At 40.2% G+C, this 25,402-nt stretch overlaps 1 protein-coding gene across 7 annotated transcripts in view; it reads right to left on the reverse strand.

Moving 5' to 3' along the window:
- Nucleotides 1-25,096, reverse strand: part of phactr4a (phosphatase and actin regulator 4a) — a 40,825-nt gene extending 15,729 nt beyond the window's left edge. For 3 of the 7 annotated variants that reach the window (XM_074614438.1, XM_074614436.1, XM_074614432.1), the window contains exons 1-4: nt 9,275-9,471; nt 3,398-3,568; nt 3,231-3,311; nt 1,882-3,123 (exon numbers count right to left, since the gene is read on the reverse strand). In XM_074614438.1, coding sequence (XP_074470539.1) covers nt 1,882-3,123; nt 3,231-3,311; nt 3,398-3,568; nt 9,275-9,332 — 1,552 coding nt within the window. In that variant the 5' untranslated portion in view covers nt 9,333-9,471. Of the gene's footprint in view, nt 1-1,881; nt 3,124-3,230; nt 3,312-3,397; nt 3,569-9,274; nt 9,472-12,140; nt 12,287-12,750; nt 12,796-17,311; nt 17,426-24,947 lie in introns of those variants that run through there. The other 4 variants (XM_074614437.1, XM_074614434.1, XM_074614435.1 and 1 more) reach the window with 4 other exon arrangements.
- Nucleotides 25,097-25,402: the final 306 nt, after the last annotated feature.

Here is a 25,402-nt window from a genome sequence, read left to right on the forward strand (position 1 = left end):
TCTATTTGACTCTAAATGGGACCATCATTTACGAAATGAACATCATGCTGTATTGAAGAAGACTTCAAACTAGCTATTGAGACCATAAACTCATGTTTAAAATGTTTACCGTTTACCGTGAACTTGTGTCCGCTGCACCCTCTCTCCCTTTGGAGGAGGGACGGGGACACGGCGCGATTGTCAACCAGGGCGGGTCTACAGCAATGTCGGCAACCCATCCGAACCGTCTTGAAACACAGACCCCGTCTTGTTTACCATGCTTTGTGGGTGTGACTTTTTGCTGACATCACTATTCATACCTAAACAACCAATGAGTTTATGATTAAATTGTTTACTAGAGCACAACATTGTTTATAAATCTAGCATCTTAATTGTGCTATCAAAATGCACCAGTTTGATGTTAAAATGAAAAAATTGTAGGTGAAAATCTTTGTATTTTTTCATATTGCAATATATATTGAAATGTCGTTTTTTCCCCATTATCGTGCAGTTCTAAAGCAGATGTTATTAGTGGATGAGAAGTAACATGAATCAGACGATCTAAAATTCACACACAGCAAACACGGATAAAGATCAAAGACGCACAGATATATTCTTCCCTCTTTTCATGTATCAGAGCTTGATAGTTAGTGTTTCAGCTTGTTGAGGCTTTCAACCCCTGTCTGAATTATAGTTCAATCATTTACCCAAAATGCCTTAACAGCACCATCAGGAGACTTTGGTTTGCACACGTTGGTATTTCATCATAGCAAAACATTCACTGACTATTTACTCGGAAAATGGTTTGCAGTACCCACGAGACAGGACGTCTGCATATTAGCTCACATGTCAAACTGACACAACAAAAACAAACATGACAGAAATGTTTCATGTACTGACACTGGTGAATAATACAGTGTATAATAAAAGACATTCACATCTCAAACTCCAGGCGGAGGCTAATTCATAAGAACACGTATTGTGTATTTAATGGAAACTTGCAAAAGGAGGAGACTTTGACAAAAACACACTCTTAAAAGAGATCTTGTCATTTCTATTCTGAAAATGTCTCATCTTCTCTACTCTTCTGTTCTGTTATTGTAATGCCTATATCGGGCATAAAATGTTTTCAGAGTCATCTTGTAGTGTACCGTTTAGCTGTAAAATGAGAAAGTTTGTGACCCGGCCGTCATGTTGAGATCAGTTGAGGAAATACCAAGCACCGCCCACCAGCCGGAGCACTCTTTATCATTTCACAGCTAACTACAAGATGTTTCTGAAAACATTTGAGGAGAGAAATAGGCATTACAGTAACAGAATATTAATTCATATTTGATCAGCGCCGCCTAGTTTGACCGCTTGGTCGGAGTTCACGAGTGATTGACAGCTGCTTCCGTTGAATGAACAGCCAAAAGGAACGCTCTCTCTCTGAAATGACCTGTGATTGGACAAAGTCTCCCGTCACGGGCTAGATTTTTTAAAGCCTGAAAACAGAGCCATGAGGAGGTGCAGAAGTCTAGTTATCTCTCAGAACACTTGAATTACAATATGCTGAAAGGTTATTATGGAATTTTTGCCCAATAATGCCAAAAACATTCTGCCTACTGCAGGTTTAAATTTAAAAACACTTTACCAGGACCAGCAGAAACGCATATATTTACAGGAGCTAAAGATATTTTTTTCAGCAGATATAGTTCTATCTGCATGATGATGATGATAGGGTCAAGATTGTGTGCCTCAATCAGTTACAATCAACTGTCCAAGATAATGTGACTTCTTGATTTTTCTCGACTTCCTTTGGTAACACTACGACTGAGATAATGTCACAAACTGGCAGGTTGAAAAGTAGAAAAACACAGTCAAGGTTAGCCAGTATACTTCAACACAAGAGAGAGATCTTACCTGAGCGTTCTCTGAACTCTGGAGCCGGGCTATATCTGGGCAGGGTGGTCCTCTTGTCGGCCTCGGAGGCCGGGCGAACCCTCTTGTTTTCCTCTGAGGAGCTTTTCTGTAGAGGAGGCCGCAGGTCCATCTCAGAGACAGGCCTGACAGGCTCTGGCTTTTCTCTCCTCTCCTTCTCATCCCGTCGCTCTCTTTCATTCCTCTTGGCCCAGTCATCCCGTCTGTCCCTATCCTCCCTCCTATCTCTGTCTTCTCGCCGGTCTCGGTCATCTCTCCTATCTCTGTCATCTCTTTCTCCTCGCACGTCTTTCCTCTCCCTGTCTTCATCTCTCCTTTCCCTCTCCGGCCGCCGATCCTTGTCTTTGTCCCTGTCGTCCCTCCTTTCTCTATCATCACGCTCCCTGCGTTCCTTATCCTCCCTGTCTCTCCTCTCATCCCTATCTCTGCGCTCTCTCTCGTCGCGATCTCTGCTCTCTCTCGCGTCGCGATCTCTGCGCTCTTTCTCATCGCGATCTCTGCTCTCTCTGCTCTCTCTCGTGTCACGATCTCTGCGCTCCTTCTCATCGCGATCTCTGGTCTCTCTGCTCTCTCTCGCATCACGATCTCTGCGCTCTTTCTCATCCCGATCTCTGCGCTCTTTCTCATCACGATCTCCCCGTTCTTTCTCGTCGCGATCTTTGCGCTCCCTCTCGTCCCGATCCTTCCTTTCCCTCTCCTCATGATCTTTCCTTTCCCTATTGTCTCTATCTGTTCTTTCATCTCTCTTCTCTCTGTCATCTCTCCATTCTCGCCTTTCTTTCCGGTCGACTCCCCCATCCCTTTCCTTTTCCTCTCGCCCGTCCCTTCTTTCCATGTCTTCTCTGTTCTTCCTCCCCCTGTCCTCCCTGTCATCTTTTCCATCTCTCCTCTCTTCTCTGCGGTATCTATCATCTTGTGGAGGTCCTCGGGGTAGCGACCCTCCTCTCTTATCAACATCTGACGGCAGTCGGAATCGTTTGTCTACCTCCACAGAAAGCCGTGCGTGAGAGTCCACATCCAGAGGTGCACGGTTACTTCGGGAGGCATCGGACGCCGCTCTGCCACGACGTTCCTCCACTAAGGGCAGCCTGGCGGGATTCACCTTGATGTCAGATTCCCCTCGAGACACTCGCCCCGCTGGTTCCGACATCCTGTCCACGTCCATTGGTACAGGGTGCCCATTTTTCACTGGTGGAGCTTTGGAGTGGTTAACATCATTGCTCTCTGTACCATGAAGACACAAGCAGTGAAATACAGTTAGTGTCATCAAAAATGGAGCCAATTCATCCGTAGAATATTCTTTAACAAAAAACAACTAAAGCTCGACCTACCGTTTTCTGAGATATCCTTTAAAACCCCTCTGGCAACCAGCTCCTGACGACTTTTTCTAACAGAAATCCTTCTTTCCAAGGCTGAAAAAAAGAAACAGCATATATAAAGAACTCTTAAAAGCTTAAATTAACACATCCAAAATAATAAGCCCTTGTTCCCAGCATACCTATCGATGTTTCAGTGAACTTCTCACTTGGTTTCTTCTTTCTCCATTTCCAGGGCTTGAAGATCCTTCCCATTTTGGAGAACTTGCCTTTGCGTTTGGTTGGAGGTGATCCACCACCAGAGTTTCCTTCTTCGCCCCCTGTTGTGCTGTGTTGCAGGTCGACCTCATCGTCTGCGTGAACATGACAGTGGCAAACAACAATTGACTCAGAGATTGACTTGTAGAAAATATCTTAAAGAGGGATTTCACTCATTTTGCCAGGGGTAATTGGTCTCTATGCTCCCACAAGGCCAAAGCAATCAATGCAAACAACGTAACACACAAAGAGATCAATATGTGAACAGTCGCACGTCAGTTACACATTTAAAAAGAGCGTGGCTGAAAAAACAAAAACATTTCAATAAAAACGTTCAGCATTTATAGCTGAACACACATTGGATATACACATATTTTCTTTTGCAGAACAGAACAGTTCATTGTGCTCATAGGAATGTAACTGATAAGTCCCTACTATGTTGACAAACCCAGATATTATTTAGGCTTACCACAGAGTTCTAGGCAAGCCTCTATTACAAATTGGGCACAACGGAATTTAACCTTCAGTCTCACTAAATGCCCACATCCGGATGACAGCTGCTAGTGGTCTGTGACTACTATTTACTTGAACACTTATTGTCATGATGGCAAAAAAAAAAGAAAAGGGAAATAACGCCTGGACCACACTGCGCCCTAAGCAAAGTAAAAACTAAACAAATAAGCACACAGCTGAAACAGAAACCATGACTCAGAATTCCTAAGTAGGTGATGTGCTATTGAAAATCCTAAAACAGCAATAACTGGGTGTGAAACCACTATTATAATTCTTAGGGGATGAGTCGTATGGCTACACAACACTGTGTAGCATGGCAGTGAACATAGAGCCCTGAAGAGGGCCTTTAGTTTATGTGCAGGCAGGAGGGAGGGGGATTTTTCTCATTAGAGCCGTTACAGTGAGCGTGAGTGATGGGGAGAGGAATGTGTGCGATAGGGTGACATGAATCCAAGTGATGATTTATTTTTAATATTGACAGTTAGGGATGGGTGATATGGCCAAAATCTTCTATGACGAAATATGTAATTTTATATCACAGTAACGATATATAACAATACAGTAATTTAAAAATTCATTTAAAAAAATGGTTTTAAATAATTATACCATATTTCATCACATTTGATTATTTGTGTCTTTTAATTGGAACTTCCATACAAACAAAAGCTACTGCGTCACATGAGACAACACTTACAAAACATTAAAACTAAAATTCCTCCAAAAATGTTTTAACGTTAACAGGTGCAAATAAATACCGGCCTGACTTCAGTCAGTGCAATATAAAAATAAAAATATTTATTTTTTTAAATCACACAAATTTGTATTTTAGAGCAGCGACTCTCAAAGTGGGGTCCAGGGATCAAGGGGTCCGCAAAATAATTTGCTATAAATGATAAAATTGTGCTGCATTATTAAAAAGTGCATATCTACAAAAGTATATAAGTGGTATTAACATGATTAAAATTGAAATGTGTTTCTGTTTATCACTATGAAACAGGTGTGAAGTATTTAGGTTTTAGAATACAAATAGTTCCAATGGTAGAAAGTGTGATCGGTGTTACGATTAAGCGGGGTCCTTGGATTATATTCTCCCCTGTAAGGAGTCCATGGCCCCAAAAAAAGTTTGAGAACCCCTGTTATAGAGTATACCAAAAGAAAAAAGGATGACTTTTCCCCGCAGGGTTCGCTCATCTTTCAACTGTCCAAATAAACTACAGTGTGCATTTTTCTGGTAATCATGTACCCAGAGTTCTTCCTCATCTTGGGTTGTTTGTTCACAAATACTACAAGGACAGACTCAGCAAACATTTCTCAGAAACACACTGCACTATCATCATTAATTCATCATTAATCATTAAATGATCATCACTGACTGCACTAGTGATGCTGTTGTAGGGGAAAGGTAAACTGTTATTACCTAAATTACTTCTTTTATAATCCAAACAATATAATTAGATTATTAACTGTCAGCTATCTGCACTTAACACAATATAATTTAAGTATCAAACCAGTCATCAGTCAATTAATTAATGGGGACAACCAACATAAACAGTGGAGGCAAACTGGGTTGGAAGAGGGAAGACATGAGAAACGATGAAAAATGAGGTGAAAAATGGGATCGCTGTTTTCTTTCCAGCAACACCATAACTGACAGATTTCAGCTGAACAACATCTGACAGAGGAGGGGGAAACCTGTCTTATCAAACAGACACTGACTGATATGATATGCTACAGGGCTGTCACACACATGTTGCACTGAGAGATTAAAAATGGATCGTTACCTTTTACAATCGCTATAAAACCCGATACCTTGTGGATGAGTTTTTCAAGGTCGGAGATAAATGTAGCCAGTATCCTGAGGCAGAAAGGAAAGCTCAGGACATCAGGCTTTTTTGTATATTGAATGGAGATGTTAAGGATTAATGCATGATTTATTAATCAGCAACTAGAATTTGATCAATCAGGAATATAAGAGCTGACGGTGCCGAATCAGATGCGGTCTGATTCGGCACCGTCAGCTCTTGCTGCGGACAAAATACGTGTAGTTTCTATATGTCAGATAGGATAGCGTGACCCAGACTGTAGTAAGCCTCTGTCCTGCAGCTCTTAATGTAACCAGCTCATAGCTACCGCTTCCTCTACTGTTCTTTCTTGCAATATCTATGACAAAACTGATCTGCCAAATTTTAATCAACAGAGTTACAACTCCCCCATAAACTCCAAGATATGCTTAAGTTCTTAAATAAAACAAAAAATAATACTAAGACTCAAGTCTGTTGTCAAGAGAATGGGGAAGCTTATTTTAGTTTCAACTTGATAAATGTAATTTGTGGGCTACAGTTCAACGTTTCCTGTCCATGACAGATTTAGCATGCAGTTTTAGCCATGACGTCTAGCTCTGCTTTACCTGCAATGTGTGAAACCCAAAGTGTTGGGCCTTCCGCTGTTTTCTACTTTCTGCTCGCTGCGGCCGGCTGCGGTTTATTTTGGTTGAAGGATACGGAACGGATATGACGTCATGTTACTCAAACTAAAACAATAAAAGCAGTTAACTTCCTTCTACATCCGCACAGACTCAAATGAAGCAAATATATTGATTCTGGCATTCGATTTTACTGTTGTATTCTGAGTAGCGTGACGTCATATCAGTTCCGTATTCGTCACCAAAACAAACCGCAGCCGGCCTCAGCCAGCCGAAACAAGAAATTAGAAAACGGCTGTAGGTACGACCTGCACCCTCGCATTTTAAATCCAAAGTGGTAAACACTACACATACGCATTGCCAGGAAAAGCAGAGCTAGACATCCCGGCTAAAGCTGCATGATAACTCTGTCGTGGACAGGAAAAGTTATCATATTGCGCTAACGCACGATCAAACCAGCCGTCACTCTCATCTCTGTGGCCAAATCAGTCGATGCTACAACTGTAGAGCACCCATAAACTGACATTTACGTAAATGTATTGGAGCTGACCATGGATGTATAAAGAGAACGGAGCTGACGGGGAAAGCTAGTAACGGACTTGGCGAAGTTAGTGTAAGTATACACGTGTGACTACATCCGGTTTTCAAAATAAGATCTTAACAAACGGAACATGTCCCTTATAAATTACAAATAAAATACCACTATTTTGTGAGGGAAAAGGTGTAGGTGTATCGTCCCAGCTCTACCGTTTAGTCACAGATAAAACACGCATATCCAAGTGCTCGTTAACTTTTGCAACCATGTTTGTTCATGAAAAACTCCTCCATAAAATGTTAAAACCATTTTGTATCTACCCACTGTATGGACTACAGTATTTGTAAAATCCCACGCTGAAATGCAGGCGTACAGAGGTCAGTGAACTCTGTGCAGTGCACCGACCCCCACAGCTATTCCTGACATATTACTCAGACAAGCAGTGGGTGTTAAACTGGGAGGGGTGGGGTGGCAGTGAACTGGGAGAACACTGACATGCTTGGCTGCAACAGAATCAAAGTGTGATGTGGTGACCTTGTACAGTAGAGCTTGACAATCACAAACGGCTGTTTTTCACAGAACCACCAGGGAATTAAAGGCACCGACCCCTAACAGAGGAGGTGAAACATAGTCAAGAGGAGAAAAATCATAGAATGCTCAGACCAAACACTTAACACCCAGGCCTCAGGTGTGCTTTCATAAAACGACTTTAAACAGGAAAGCTTGTGTAAACAAAACGGTAGTAACGACACAGGCTTCTGTAAATGTTCAGCCAGTCAAACTCAAAAGACTACCAACTAAAAGCGCTGATGCAATACCCTGCAGTCCACTGGTCAAGCTGTCCACATGACTCACGTCAATCACGTGACATTTGTGACACCAACTACACTAAATAGTTCACCAGAGCCAAAAATACATTTTGCATGTTACTTGTTTCATTTAGGCAAGAGTGTTGAGAAGTGTTTGACCAGAAGCCCTACCTTAAAATATAAAGCAAATATTGATCCAAGGAATTACAAGTCAACAGGACACTGGTTCCTTGCTGGTTCAACTAACAGCAGGCAATCACCAATGGCTTAGTGTCAGCAAATTAAAGGTTGTGATGTAATGCAGAAAAGAGAAGACAGACAGGGATGTCACGATATTAGAAATTTACATCCATGGTCAGCACCATTGTTGCACAACTAGATTTAGTCAAGTTCTCGTCAAAAACAATTTTTTAGGTTTATATTTGAACACATTATGATAACGTTAAAATGTACCTTCGCTTAATATATACAGCTATCTCTGATTCGATACTATCACAACACTTAGGTGCCGATTCGATATGTATTGTAATTTTTAAGTATTGTTTTTCTAATTTTTACTGAATAGCGCCTGAACACATCATAATACAGTCAATGGCACCTCCCGTGTTAAAATCGTCAGGAGGTTAGCAGCTGTTAAACAGCGGGGTCCTGCACGGAGCTAACAGATAACGTTAACTAGCTCTTTCCTGCCGATTTCAACATGGATTTGTTTGTTTTGGATGTAGCATTATCAGGGAAAAAACAGGGTACGTTGATAGTGATTTTACTGCGTCCCAAACACATTTTGTATTGGCCCTGGGACAACGGGACGCAGTTAGTCTCGAGCCCTGACGGTACATATGGTACCTGCGGTACTGTAGAAAAACGAGTATCGTCGCATTTTCAGTATTTTGGCATTGACTTGGTAGCGCAATATTTGTTCTTGTGACATCCCTGGAGAGACAGGAGGTGAGTGAGGGATGTGTTACATAGATGTTGGTTTTTCTAATAGCTGCTAGCTGTATTATTAAGAGGAATCGTAGCGTGTAAAATCGATCATGACAGAGAATCCTCCTTTTGACGGCAAAAACAGGTTCTAAAGGTTTGAACTGTTACTGGCTGAACCAGAGAGGCCGGGGGCTTTAAGGTTCACTAATTGAAAAGCCAAGTAAATAAAAAAAAATTAAAAACAGATCCACATGGGAAGAGCTGGTGTCAGCTGGTGCCTTGTACCCCCATATCTTGTTTTTCAGAGCCTCCACGGGGAGATGGAGCGCTGAGTGCAGACAGAGAGAAGTTTGTTTCTACATTTCACAATCACCACATTCCATCTGCATGCATTCTTCTATACCTGTCTGTGCCTGCCGCCATCCAGTTCCTCTCTACTTCAAAAACAGCTGCATACAGTATCCTCTTGTTGGCTACATATTCTGCACAAATGCAAAACTTGCCCGCCTTCACTGGGTTGTTTCCTCATCTAAATCTAACTAGTCAACATGTTCACAGCAACCATTTAGTGCTGAGCCTCCGGTCTCAGACTCACCCGTGTTGTGTTGGTCTGGTTGCTGGGCCACTGTCTCACTGCTAGCACTGTGTCCCATGCTACGGCTCCTATCCCCGCTGGCCTGCCGGGCCCTGCCTCTCCCGAGGCAGGAGAGGAAAACCTAAAGCCACCTCGCTCTCCTCCAACTACACATAGAGCTCCTGTAACTCAAGACTGTCTTGACTGCTCTCTTGCGTTGTTTAGTCTCTCTTGTCTCTATAGTCTTGCACTCCCCCTCCCTTCAGCCTGTGTGATTTGGTCTCTCCCTCCCGTCCTCCCTCCTTCTATCGCTTTAAAACACAAACACTCGCTAAGTTCCTAAGTCCCTCCCTTCTTGGAGCTCTGACTTCATAAATAAGGTACGCCAATAAGGTAATCCAGCAGATGCCGTTCATTCCTGAGAGCACATTTTTCAGGGGCAAAGTTCACAGCAGGCGAGCTTTGAGGTTTGGCCAGTACCGCTATCAAGCCTTGAGGGATTTGCGATGCCGTGGGCCCCCCCACCACCCCCACTAGCACCATTTCACAGACTGACAAAACACTACTCCCTGAAGGGCGAGGGGCAGGCTCTGCAGGGTGAGGTAACTCGAGAAGTGGAAGGTGAGCCGGGCCAAGGTGGAGCTCAAAGCCAGAGAAGAGGAAGTGACACGCCGGCGGTGTCCTATGACTCTCCAGGGTTTGTCCTTTTAAACTATGAAATGCATGTGCAAGCTGATAACACTTTGATTAGATGGTAGTAACTCTGTTTCACAGCTACACCGGCTTCCTTTGACTATATATATGTTTATGAATGTTTTTATGACAACTTAATTGCCATTGGTTTTAGTAATATAAATTTGGAATTGTGTCTTTAAAAATGAGACAAATTCATAAAAAACCTTTACTGTAAACATCTGCTCTTTACTTTTACATACTGAATCTCTCTCAATCTTTTTGTAACAGAAGAATGAATATCTTAAATTAAAGTATGAAACCCCATTAAGGACCCAAACAGGGCAGCCAGGCCGTCTGTGTCTGAACATTTCTATCAGAGCACTGTGTGATTAGGTTATAATCAGTGTTTGGGAGTTAGAGGAGGTCCGCGTTGCATATCAATGTCGATAAAAAATGATGTTAACCGTCTATTCTACTGCTAATGAGACAGAACTTGGTTTATAGAAAGTGATCCAAGTCCTCTCAAAAGTGTAATAACCTTTTCATGACAGGGAGATAACATTAATGTCTCTTTCTTGTGATGTACAGAGAATTTAGATCTGTAGTTAAAGCCATTCCCACAGGTTTATGACATTTAAGAAAATATAGTCAGAATAGAACCTGTTTCTCATAAATTGGATTGAAATTAAAGGCACTTTGACCAGTCATAATCAGTTTGGCTCATCCAAATCAGAGTGAAATTGATACTTTTGGTTTGTTTTCTATTTAATCTGGTTTGATTTCAAAGTGCACAAATTAAAGATGACCAAATTAAAAAAAACAAATTCGCTGAGGAGCGTGTACGAAGGAGCAAATTGATCTTCTTTTTGTCTTGAGAGCTGCCACTTCTATGCAATGACTCGTGGACTTTGATAGTTTTATCACTTCGACTCGTCACTTCTCCTCCAGCTTATCTCGAATGACTTTATAAACGTTACCATTTATGTTCTTCGACCCGGAGGTCAATCAAACATCGGGCTTCTGCAGAAGTCCAGGTCAGTCCTCTCTTACTCATGTCAACCTGTCGTTTACCTGTGTCCATCTCAACAAATGCCAGCGCAGGCATTTAGTGTTTTGGTTTGCTTGGAAACGGTCCAAGACCACCTCTTGCAAGCGGTCTCAGACCAGTTGTTTTGGTCCGCACCAGAGTACGATTACTGCGTTCACAACTGCCCAAACAAACCACACCAGGGGTTGAACCGCACCAGAGATTCGATTGAAGTGGACTAAATGTTGGCCGATAGAAAAATATAAATCTTTCCATTAAATTTAGCCTTGAGAAAAATCATGCTACTGCTTTTGGGATCTTAATTTGTAGCTGAAAAAGGTAAGTAATGATAGAGTGAGCTATACCTGCGTTTTCAGGACATTCAATCCATTGTAAGAAGCTGACTTCATAATATGCTCCATCACTGCTGCTCCCTCTACAGCCCAATTAAAGCTACAGCATGAGAGCACAACTCTGACGCAGGAATGTGTGGAATGCATGACCAGCCTTTTGGTAAACAGACGGTAATTAGGACAATAATCCAGGAAATCAGCAATAAACAGATAGGGATCACAACCTACGACATCCTCTAATTTATGACTCATCGTGGTACTGAAATCCTTTTTTCCAAGGAGCAGCAGCAGATAGAGACAAACATTTATTTTCAGGCTTGTAAACAATCCACTCTCAACATGGGAACATGAAGCTGAAGAAAAACATGACTCACACAAATACTATCATAATGTGTCATTCAAATATGACGTAACAGGAGCAAACATGCTAGATGACTTTCGGATCAAAATACAAGGACGTGTTCTAGTTGCCCAACAGCCATGTCTTCTTGTCCTAAACACATCACTTTTAGAAAAAGGACAAGGAGGAAGTCCAGTTTATTTTTACTGCTTGGTCACAGCAGGACCAGGCAGGGATGAGTAGATCAAGCTTCCTTAATCTGTTCCTGTCATGGCCCTGTTGCCTATAAAGTGATCGTGAGGCTATGCCATGTCCTGTCTTGGTATATCAATGAAGCAAAGCAATAACTGATCATTTCCTTTCAATATTGTTTCAATAATTGTGTAACTATTATTTCAATAAAGGCTATTTTGCGAGTCAAAAAAAGAACACTATACAGTAGTTTAAAGTAATTGAAATATCCAACAACAGATAGAAAGCAGGTTTACTCACGAATATATTCAGACTGAACAGCCATCCCAGGTATTTTCCCACAGATGTCGCAAATACACTACAGCCTAGAAACAAAGATCCTCTGGGCTAGTACAGGAGTGTAGACGTGGTGTGCGTAGAGGTCTGTCAATGATCGAGGGCAGCGGTGAAATAGACACAAGGCCACGAGTGACAGCAAGAGAAACCGGCAGCTCTGCTAACCTACAGGTGTGTCCTCTGGGCGAGGGCCAATCAGATAGCTGCAGTGTCAACAGAACAATGCGTCACAGGCCCAACCCCTTAATGGACAGCAACACTTTGTCTGTTGACTCACCTCTTTCTGTCATCATGATACTACGGGTCAGATAACACCAGTCTCACTACAGCCAACGCATACACTACATTTAAATCAGATGGGATGTTTCAACCTCAAATTATACTAAGTTTTCTAAAAATGTGTTTCATACCTTTACTGCAAAGGTATAAAAAAAAAAAAATAAAAAAAAATAGATCAAAGTTTGTGTTTTTTGGATTTTTTTATATTTGATGATTTTTTTTTATCGAGCACAACGGAACTGAAAAAGTAAGACAAACTCATAGTATTAAAACTACAAATTATATATTTTCTTACCAGGATTTTCCATCACAGTGTCCAAAACTCAGCAGTCAGCAGCTCCTGAAATGAATGAAAAAATGGGATCATTATGAAATAAATAATGAAAATGATTTCAATAATGTAACACAACACATTACTCAACATAAGATGTGGGCGTGTGAAATTACAGGAGTTTGCTGTTTCATTTCATGAATTCCTCTCACTTGCCATCACTCTGAAAACAATCTAACTAAATTCACAGTTAGGTATTATCAATGATCAATTGCTCTTATCGATCTAATTCTTTATCGATTCCTGATAAATTGTTGGTTGGGTGGGAAAATTGTATATACACACAAGGCTAGGCTACAGATTACATGTTTTCACCTCTTTGTTATTGTCATCTTTAGTGGCTATTCGCATAAAAAAAACACAGTTTAAAGGAAATAAAAATAAAAAGGAAAGTAAATAAATAGGGCTGCCAATCGATCAAAATAGTGTGATTAATTACAAATTAATCACGTATTGTTTATCTGTTCAAAATGTAACTTAAAGGGAGATTTGTCAAGTGGGCAAATATGCTTGCTTTATGCAAACGTATGTACAGTATATAACAATGACAAATATTGTTCAGAAACCCTCACAGGTACTGCATTTAGCATAAAATATATTCTCAAATCATACTCAAGCCCAACAGGTGTGTTGACTTGACTATGACTTGCCCCAAACTGCATGTAATTATCATAAAGTGGGCATGTCTGTAAAGGGGAGACTCGTGGGTACCCATAGAACCCGTTTTCATTCACATATCTTGAGGTCAGAGGTCAAGGGACCCCTTTGAAAATGGCCATGCCAATTTTTCCTCGCCAAAATTTACCATGAGTTTGGAGCGTTATTTAGCCTCCTTCGCTAGTATGACATGGTTGGTACCGATGGATTCCTTAGGTTTTCTAGTTCCATATGATGTTAGTATCTTCACTTTAGCTTCAAAACTGAGCTCGCTACAACCTCCAAAAGATCGCTTGCGTTAAAGCAATTAGTGGCGTTAAAACGAATTTGCGTCAACATGTTGTTATTGCGTTAACTTTGACAGCCCCAGAAATAAATGATTGTATTTTTAATTATACATTTGCTTTAAATACAAAAAATCTTGTCATTAGCAGTTTTAATTATGTATTATAAGATGCTTAGAGCCAACATTGGTTTTAGGAAGTTAAACAGTTCATAATTCCCTCTCTAATATCTATTTGATATTGCTGTGAAAACATCTCCTTCAAACAACTGGATTTATTCAAGGTTCTTGCCAAAAACTAAATTTTACTAGATTGTATTTGAACACATCATGATAACGTTATAATTTATCTTCGCCTAGTAATCATTTTGACTAAATAGACCTTTAACGCATCACAACCTCTGTTAACTGTTAGCTCCGTTATTTAGCTTAGCAGGACTGTGCTGCCCACTAGCTGCTAGCAGCTAACGTTAACTAGCTCTCCTCCTGCTGATCTCAACACAGATTTTTTTTCCAGAGTTTCATTATCAGGGAAATAAAAAAGGTTGTGTCCTTTCAAGTTTATTAGCACCCCAATTTTGATCATGAAACATGATACTGCGCGCATATGCATTTATGTCATTGTGCATGCCTAACTGTCAGAAAGCATTGATAAGAGGAATCGGATAGCAGATATGTAGGAACAGGCCCTCAACTAGAAACCGGTTCTCGATTAACAACCCTACAGCTAATACAAAACAAGAAATAACTGAAACGAAAGACAATTTCATCAAAAGTAAAAGTTAAGTGGTTGAGGGACTATGGGACTATGGAGCAACTGATATTGAAGTTTAACTTTACAGAAATTTACAAATGATTTCCATTATTACTCAGTAAATCAATGAATGACTCTCAGGGCACTTCAATAGATTGGAGCTATCTGCAGCTGATGTGGGACTGATTGAAGCTGAACACATCTCTGTTGTGTTAGCTAAGATAAAATAGTGCATTAATTAGCTCACACACCAACTGGAAATCCATTCTGACTGCTGCTGGACTATTAAGCAAATCAACTATTCTCATTCAGAGACATGAAAATAACTGTCTCTATTAAAAAATTATCAGCCAACGACACAATCACATCTTGTCAGTATGAATAACAGAGTCGAGCTGCAGTTTTGAGGAGAATGGGGACACATCCCATCCCACAGGAGTTGAGGAACTAAAATGAAAAGGAATAAAACGCACACTGAACACTCTTAACAATACAGACTTTTCTCTTGTATTGCTGATGAGTTCTTTATCTCTTTGGTTTAAACAAATCACACACAAGATGGTGTGGTAAATATGAGCATTCTGTGAGGAAGTGTGTTCTGCAATCATCTTACATTACGTTAGGGCTGTGCAATTAATCAAATTTCAATTTGATTTTGCTTCCAACAATTATGAAAACAAGATAATCAACGTAAAACAGTTTTCATGCATTCCGTTTCGCAATGATGCTTTTGATCTTGATTTGTCTTGTGTTATAAATCCAACGCACCCCTTTCCTTTACAGCGGCAGGGTTTCCTCCAGTGTATCGCAAGCCCGGCGGTCTGTCAGGCCAAAGTTGACTCCACGCCGGGCCTGAGTATCACGGTATTATGTATTTTTAAGATGTTTCTTAAACTAAAATGTGTGTTATACAAGTAGATAACTCCTTTAAGGAATAACTGCATAGGCTGTGTGCTTAACGTTAGCGAGTGTCGGTGTGCGGTCGAGACAGAGAGATAGAAAGACAGAGACAGCGAGGGAGCGTATGTGGCGAGTATGAAGTCAGCAGTAATGTTATAGCTGCGAGCGTTGCAGTGTAGTGTGTGTACAGTGTGTGTAAGCTGTCAGTTAATAAATGCTAAAACTTCTCAAGACACAAGTTCCCGTGTCTATATGGCCACAGTCTGTTTACTGAAGGGGTTAGCCCTGAAGTTAGCCACAATTTCGGCTCAGGCTCGCTTAAGGTGGGCTGAACAGCGCTATTCTCATTATGACAAGCACCCTGCTCGGTGGGTCAGGGACGGCCCCTCGGGTTAACTGTCCACGGCACTGAATGGCCATCGCTGAGCCTATTATTTCCTCCGTGGTGGTGCGCCGCAGCCGGCTCTAGGTTGGCTTGGAAACGCCCGGGGTGAAGGTGATGCTTTACAGCAACCCTCGCCTGGATCTCGCCGCTTAGTGTACGCTGTGCCCTCTCTCCCTGCAAGGAGGGACGGAGCTCCCTGATACCAGTGCGAACAGTCCTCGGTGCGTTGATGTCAGCAACCCACATGACCCACCTTGAAAAACTGGCCCTGTCTCATTTCCCACGCTTTGTTGGTGTGACTTTTTTTGGCGTGTCATCACCATCCATATCTATACAACCAATGTGTTTATGATTAAATTGTTTACTAGAGCACAAAGTCTTCATAGATCTAGATAGATATTAGAGAGATGTTTCCAAAGGCAATGAGTAATTGTGTTAAATACTTGTGATCTCAATATTGACCAAAATAATCATGATTAAGATTTTTGATTTTCGAGCAGCCCTACATTAAGTGATGTGTAAAATGCTCAAAGATGAGACAAAAGGGTTAATTGTGCTTGAGCTATACTTGAGAAAGTGAAAAACAACTTACCATGGAAAACATCTGTGCCGAATGTATCAGGTCTGTGTTTCAAAGTCAAGAGCAAGCACTTCTTAAACCACACGTGGAGATTGTATGCGTCTTAAAAAAGGCGGTTGCTAACAAGTGGCTAAATGAGAATACTAAACGTCATCACGCTGACTTGTCCGCCTTTACAGCCTCGCTGTGTATACTCGTGTTCATGCGACCGTGGTGTAGTTCGTTTATAGCCTAACGTTAGCTTTTTACTTCAGGCGATTGCATTCACACTTCAAAAACCATACAAGTGGTGTTCATTTGTGAAGATTATCTTGCTGAACAAAATGTATAAGTATCATAAACGTGTGTTTACCACAGAGTATAGCAATAATCCAAAACCTTGCTTGTTTTTCCTGGTTGGCCTACAAAAATATGTCATCTCTAAAGCACTCTTTTACAAATTCACAAATTTGAATGTCCTGTAGCTTTAAGACAGAGCAGCTGGGCAGGTGGAATAATCATAGTGTCAAGATCAGGATCACACACACAGATAAGCAACTGACATTGACAAACAAAAACCATTTGTGTTGTCTCTCCCAGTGGGTTTCACAGTAACGTTTCAAATGATGGCCCTGCCTGTAATTGGTCAATGTCAGTAGGTGCGGCTACATCGTGACGCTAACAGAGGAGGGTCCTTACAACAGTATCAGGCTGCACTTTGGAATGTCAAAAGTCCCTTGACCACAAACTGGTAAAACCCAGCCTGTGTGACTGAATAGGCGGCACAATGTGTACACTGCAGCATGAAAAAGGGAGAGTGTAGCCTGGGAGGCAATTATTTGACCTTCTTATCAGGTGGACTAGGCCAAGTTTAGATTGATAAAGCACAGTTTCTCTCTGAATTCAGCTCTTAAATGTAATTGTGATGAAAACTAAACCAATATTAGTTACTTTATTTAGCTACAAAATGTTGTCACACCAACTTACTTCTACTGAAGATCATCGATCGGTCGATAAGATCTTCCCCGGAAACGCTGTCCGTGCAGTTTTGGCTGCGACTTCTCGTTCCAAGCGGGAAAACTTAGCAGTAAAATGGCACCCCTGTAAAATATACAAACAGACAAGAGCATTTTCTTGGATTGTAGCACAGATCCTTGTCAGGAAGAGGCCGTTAAACTGGCCATTAAACTGAGTTCATTACCTCTCATTCAAACTAAAGAAGCATCACTCTGCCTTGAACTTTAACATTTTCAGCTTTCTAATCAGCAGACAACCCCTCTGCCGGGTCAGCGTTGGTTCAGTCCAACTGGTTTGACAGGTCTTGGGCTATAATGTACACACAGCACATGCTCAACAGCTGCAGCCAAGACTACATGTCTGCACTGTACACCACTTCAAATGATTCGTTCAAAAGGCTCCAGGCTCCAGTCCACTACTCTATTGTGTATGTCACTGCTACATATCACCTCAGGTTGTCCCTGAAATGTCCACAGGAATAGTAATCTACAGTGCAGACGATCTAGAGCAGCGCCCACCAGGCTTACTTTTTACTTGTAAATAATGTAACTGCTTGCATCAGGACATGTTTTATTAAAATGCTGTTAAATCTGTTAATTGACTTAAATCAGGAAACTGAGCTCCTGTCCTGGTACAATACTTTTTTTTTTAGTTTATACTGTGTGTCCATTTCCTGTAGAGGTACAGAGCTAGCAAGACATCAGACTACAATACAGAGCAACTAGACAAAAAGACATGCATGATCAGCCAAAAATAATTTACACTGCTTTCATATTTGGTGCAATAAATAGGCTAATTACTTATTTTTAGGGCTGTCAAAGTTAGCACAATAATAATGCGTCAAGTTGCGATTTTCAGGTTGTAGCAGGTTTTAAATTTAGAGTGAAGATACTGGTATCATATGAAACTAGAAAAACTAGAAAAGGGATCCATTGGTACCAACCATGTCATACTAGCTTGTCGCGAAAGAGGTTAAATAAGGCTCCAAACTCGCTCCAGGAAAAACTGTCATGGCCATTTTCAAAGGGGTCCCTTGACCTCTGACCTCAAGATATGTGAATGAATATGGGTTCTATGGGTACCCACGAGTCTCCCCTTTACAGACATGCCCACTTTATGATAATCACATGCAGTTTGGGGCAAGTCATAGTCAAGTCAGCACACTGACACACTGACAGCTGTTGTTGCCTGTTGGGCTGCAGTTTACCATGTTATGATATGAGCAGATTTTTGTTATCCTAAATGCGGTACCTGTGAGGGTTTATGGACAATATTTGTCATTGTTTTGTGTTGTTAATTGATTTACAGTAATAAATATATACATACATTTTCATAAAGCAAGCATAATTGCCCACTTCTATGCTGAGTATTAAATACTTGACAAATCTCCCTTTAAGGTAGGGGAGAGTGGGGTAAGATGAGCCAATTTTTACTTATGCTGTCCTCGAGGTTAGGAAAAATGAGACAGAAGCAGAATGAAAACTTGAACCTTAAATTCAGGATCTCTCCTATCAAATGAAATGATCAGCATGCATCCATCACAAAGCTGTCTGGAAAAAATGACCTTCCCAAAAAAAGTGCTCCTGTGGATCAACTTGCCCCAGGTAAGGGGTAAGTTGATCCGAGTCAGTGGGTAAGTTGAGCCATCGTGGGGTAAACTGAACATCTGAGTTTTTAAGTTTAAACCTCAGCATAAGTGTGTTAACAAACAGTTTCACAGTTATGAACTTGTGAGAACAAACCACCTGTGAGTTTCAAGACCATTGAACAATCAAAATATCATTCAATATTCGACTATATTCCAGTCGTCAAGGTTGCAGTGAAATATGAACTGTTGCTCCCTCCTTGCAGTTCCTCCAGCCTTTTGAGGTTGAGGTAGCTTCTTCAGCACATCACTCAGTGGAAAAGATGCCTCATCCTTTTCCTTGAATACAAAGGTGGGCTTCTCACGTCAAGTGTTCCCCCGGATTCTTCTGAGAAATCTTGCACTCACTTCGTTGCCCTCCAGGCTCTCAACCAAGCCAATGTAATGGTAGCTTCTGCCTTTGGATGCAAAGTTTACTATGACAAAGTCACCAACTGACAGATCTGAGATGTCTGATTCACTTCTCTCATCATTAGAACTCTCATGCTCAGAAGTGTCATCAAATGGGATGGCATCACACTCTCCTCAGAACTGCTGTACGCTGTGATTTTCGTCTTGGTCTTTGGTTTGACCTAAGCCTACCTGCTAAACCCTGCTCTTTCCAGTTGTTGGGGACAGGAAGGTTGTTCTTTCTGCCAATTCCAATGCCAGTTCACAGCATTTCTTTGGAGTAAGGCCGTGGAACTGTTTAGCCAGCTTCTTGATATGGTCTGCAAGCTCCTTCTCTACCTCCTCTGTGAGGACCCTCTTTGCCTCTGCTGTTCCACTATAACCAACTGTTTTTACTTCCTTTATCTCCCTCTTCTATAAAGGTTAACACATACAAAAATCAAACCAAGTTGTGTAACACTCAACAGTAATACCATTTTATACTTCAGAGAATTAATTTGGTTAATTTATGGTGGGGTAAGTTGAGCCAGTGGTTCGGAATAATAGTAGAATATTAGTGAGCCAGTGGCTCAACTTACCCCATAGCCTTTGGCTCACTTTGCCCCATAGCTACCATTTTGGAAAAAATGGCCCAGTTTAGCAATTCAGGCTAATCTTTAGCGAAGGGATTAACATGGCGTTATATCTTAGTAAATCACCAACATGTATAATATATTTTTTTAGACCTGGTTAAATTTGCTTTGACCTAACATTCATTATTCCTGACATGCAGAAAATTTACTTTGATGGGAAAAAACTGTTTTTGGTGTAAAAAAGTACTTACTACTTCTCCCATGTGCTTAACTTCATCACAGCAAGATAGAAATGATGGGTACTTCCTGAATGTATGGTCACATGACAAAACATAATCACAGTTGCCAAGATACAGGGGGTGGGTCAACTTACCCACTGGCTCATTTTACCCCACTCTCCCCTACATTTTGAACAGATAATAAATGTGTGATGAATTTGTGATTAAATATTTTAATCAATTTGACAGCCCTACTTATTTTGTATTTATTTCCAATAAATGCAAACATGTATAAAACTGATGGCACTACAGTTCCATGCTGAACATAATTACTGGTGTTTGTATTATTTTGTCTAATATCTATGGCATAAATTACTCTAATACACCAAATATCTGTTCAATCTATTTATCTATTTGATTTAGTTTACTTTCTTAGCATTTAAAAAAAAAAAAAAAAAAAAACTGTATCCATTCATTATTCATTGCTTCCAACCTGTCCATAAAGAGGGAAGTTGATACGCACTTGCACTCACAAATAATTCACTAGATAAAGTTCAGCAGCACTGCAACCCAATTCTGTTCTCAAATATCCTCCCGGTGCACTGGGTCCAGCCGACAACTCGCTGGTGCAGGCAGGCAGCAAAGCAAACACAGAGGTGAGTTAATGTGCACCGCTTTGAGAGCACACAAGCCAGTAAACTAGAGCAGCTGAGCCAGGAGAGTCAGTCCCCACATTGTACCGTTTAAGCCCTCAGGACACCACGTGAACATGTACAAACACACACATTCACACCCAGTCCTGTTGTTATTTCACACAGCATCCAAAGGTTGAGATAGATTGGACTATGAGTTACCTTATGTCCGCTTTCAAGTCATTGCTTCCATGTTGTCTTTCTCAAGCCCACATGGAATATCTCAGCAATAAACAACACCGAGTACAATTTAAAGAATAGTAAGCAAAATGGCAGCCAGATTTTCTGGTTTGGTAACCGGATCTAACAGCGGTATTTCAGTATTTTCACATGAGTGCAAGTGTATGCTTACTTTGTATTGTTTATGGAGGTGAGCCCTCATACCGTTTTACACAGTTAGGTTGCAAATACATTGAATTGTAAAGGAACCATCAAGGGCCTTTTTTGATTGACATTTCAGTATGAATTCTGCAAAAATGTCAATACAATGCTGCATGCAATATGTCAAATACACATGTATGACTAAATCAGATTGACACTGAACAAGAGGCTGACAATTACAGTACGTTTTGCATGTTTGCATCATAATGCAATTGCAGGCAACACAATAAATAAATAAATATATATGACTATGAAATAAATAAGGCTATGAAATAATTCCTGGAATAAATAAATTGGGCAATAAATAAATATATAAATGAGTCAATATAGTTCAATAAATAAATAGTTTTTTATTAAAATAATGAAAATAAATAAAAAATGGAATTATGAAATAAAAGTCCCCTGAAATAAATAAAAGTAATAAGTAATATTAGTAACCCAAACTGTAAACAAACCTTGTTAATGTAGATTTTAGTGGAACCAAAGTGCTGTTTTATGATAACCGATTATGTTGCCTTATCAAAGCAATAATAACTTGAGATTTCTGAATGATACACTTTAAGAGGTATTTCATACTATAGCGGACATGAGTAATAGATATGATTCCTTTGAAAAGTCAGTGTTTAAAATCAGCTGTGATCGTTTGCGTAGTTCACAAATTTTACACAATCCTATTTGTTCACTGTAAGCTCCCAATTAGTCCATTAAGAACTCCCAGTTCATGGGATAAAAGGACGGAGCTGTGCAGAGCTGAGGGCAGGGGAGTACAATCGGCCATTGGGCCAAGTTCATTCTGCAGACTTGGCAATCGGTGAATGAAGAACCAAGCTGGAGTTTGTTTGGGAGGGAGCTGCTTGGATCTCAATGAGCCACTGTCAACAGCTAGCAGATAATGGCACACACACACACACATCAGATTATGTAAGTCCCACACACTCCCACAATATTCAAATGCTCAAACAACTTCATCTGAACACATCCGTTTTGATTCCTATTCCACCCATCATGGTTTTAACAAATTCAGACACTTTTACAGTTTGTTTCCAACCTCGGCAAAAGGCCAACCTTTCAAACACATTTAGAGCTGCAACAATTAATCTATTAGTTGTGAACTATTAAATTAATTGCCAAGTATTTTTGATATTCGATTCATTTATTTGAGCAATTTTAAGAAAGTAATTCCAGCTTCTGAAATGTGAATATTTTCTGGTTTCTTTACTCCTCTATGACAGTAAACTGAATATCTTTGAGTTGTTGAGAAAACAAAACATTTGAGGACGTCATCTTGGGCTTTGGGAAACACTGATCGACATTTTCTGACATTTTTTAGACCAAACAACTTATTAATTAATCAGGGAAATAATCAACAGATTAATCAACAATGAAAATAAACATTGGTTGCACTACCATAGATCATTATGACCAATTATTTGGTGATCTGTCTAGTATATAATTTTAAAATGCTTACTACAACTTATGTTTATTTTAGTCCATCTTTTGTCATTTTTCGACAATATGTCAAGTCTACGATGTCTGACTTCGTACCATATATTTTCTTAATACATTTTAGAAAAATAATTACATTTTAAAAATATATCTTTCCATTACATTTATCCTTAACAAAAAGCATGTTACTGCATTTAGGATTTAATAGATTGAAACTTTTTGGTTAAAAAAGGTCAAAATAAGAAGAGGTTTGGTAAGTAGTGATAGAGTGAGCTATACCTGTATTTTCAGGACATTCAATCCATCATAAGAAACTGACTTGATAATATGATCAATGATAATGTATAATAATAATACGATGTAAATAATCGTTAGTTGCAGCTCTAAACACATTTAATTTAAAAATGATTGCAAGATTTTGAGACACCTCACTATCAGATGAATTGGACCGAAAGCTTTACCTCTTTGGCCGAGGTAAAAGTACCTCTAGCAGAGTTGGATAGCTGCCATAGAAGGTATTATTGTAAACAAGATTACAGTTATGTGAGTCATGCTAGGTGTCCATTTCCCATTTGAATCCTCTGAAAAAAATCAATGCCGATCCCCTGCAACATGCCCCATAACCATCAGTCTCTCAACCTCATTCCAAAATGTTACCCACCTTTATGCATCTATATTGAGATGGATTTACCAACACCTCTTCTGCTCCATAAGCGAGGTGTAATCCCTTTCAGATGCAACAATCCACTATCTGTATACAAGGCACAATAACACCACTGACCTGATTACAATGCTGCCTATCTAGAACAAATACAATAAACTGCAGCTCCCTTTGTCTTCTCTCTTTTAAAAAGAGTCTGTGGTGTTCTATAGGGCGTATTGCTGCTTTCAGTCAGTACTAAAAGGCACTGGGTGCTTGTTGGAACAAGTAGACGGGCCTGTGAAAGGAATGCAGAGGAATGCTTCAGAGGAACAAGTTGCTTCCCTGTTGTTTATACCTGAAGCCTCCCTCCTATAATGTAATATAATACTACAACAGCCATGCAAAGGTCTGAGGACTCGCCTCTCACAATACTAAAAAAGAATTACAAAACAATAAAAAAAACTATGTTTCAACATGCACACAATGGTTGACTTAAGTGTGTTGAAGGCACTGGTACTTGTACTGGAGAGACTTACATACATAACCAGAGGAAAAGCAGCAGAATTTGAAAAAGTGTGGAAACCTTTGTTGGAGTTTCTTGGACGTCAAGCTGCACAGTCACACTGAAACTGCTGTGTGTTGCTGAGTGCTGTTGTTGAAATTGTTGTTGTTTTTTGTTCTTCTTCTTTGAGGTATTTATTTATTTTGTTTTATCTACCCTACCTATTTTACAAGTGCAATTACCTCTCTTTAGATTACATCTATTTTTATATTGTATACTTCTAGTGTAACACTTCTGTTTATATGTATTTATTACATCTACTTTACCTGTTTATTTGCTTTAAACCTGTGTGTGTATTTTACCTGTTATATGTTTTATCTGCCTCGTTTAGTCTTGTCAAGTATTTGTTTTAAAGCACTGACCAGAAGTGGCAACTGTGAATCTCGTTGTATTTAATACAATGACAATAAAGCTTTCTATTCTATTCTATTCTATTTTATTTGTTTTCTTTGTTAGATTTGTGAAATACCTGAAATGTCATGTCTCTCTTTCTTTGAGTACTGTGGGAATAATTCTGACTAAACATTTCATTGTATAATTTAATTATTAATATTGTTAGTCTGTCTGTATGTGTATATATGTTTATATGTAAAATTCAATAAAAATATTGTTTAAAAAGTGTGTTGAAAGCAAAAGACAGCCACTAACTATTGGCCTAACTAAGGTTACACATGTAGCTGCACCAACAAGCCACCATCAGACAGGTACACAGGTATACAGGTATACAGGTATACAGGTAGCAATAACATGTGTTAAATGGGGGAAGTTAAGAGATACTGTAACACAGGCTGAATACAGTCATTTACACTGATTTTTTGTCTTCTTGTGCATTTCTCCTTTCTTATTTGACCAACCAAACCTGTGGGCTAAAGATAGAAACGCATTACAAAGAGCATGATGCTAATCCTCTGCTGCTGCTGTTGCTGAAGTCAGCTCGAGCAACAGGTAGGTTAGCTCCTGTACTTTAGCATTAGCTTCGTTAGCTAAGGAAAACTAGCTCATACTTGTCGTTCAAACTCAAACCACCTATACATTATGGTGCTCAGAGGCTACTCACCTTTTCAAAGTAACCGGTTAACTTGTGAGGAAGTGTATCCAGAAGACAGGAGACGTGTTTTGTCCCCGTCTGTAGTTGTCTGTAGTTGTCCCTGATTACTTCTGACACTTGTCGCTGCTGTCCATCACAGGGAGAACCAAGGCCTATAGAAGCAGGCTAGGACACGCGTCATCAATACGTCATATATTTGGGGTACCACACATGCGCAGTAGAATCTGGTCTGCACTCAGCCAATCAAAACACAGGACCGCAGTTTGAGTTACACTGCACATGCGCTATACCACCATATCCCAAGACCCGTGTCCTAGCCTCCTTTCATAGGCCGTTGGGAGAACTAGCAAGGCGGAACTAGCTTCACTAAATTACCTTGTGACCCAAATAAAGTCACTAAAGTAATTAAATAACACCCAAGAATCGCCTGAGTGTTACACGGAGTGCCAAGAGAGCGGATGAAT

This window comes from Sebastes fasciatus, chromosome 17 (genome assembly GCF_043250625.1).
Source record: "Sebastes fasciatus isolate fSebFas1 chromosome 17, fSebFas1.pri, whole genome shotgun sequence".
Lineage (NCBI taxonomy): Eukaryota > Metazoa > Chordata > Actinopteri > Perciformes > Sebastidae > Sebastes > Sebastes fasciatus.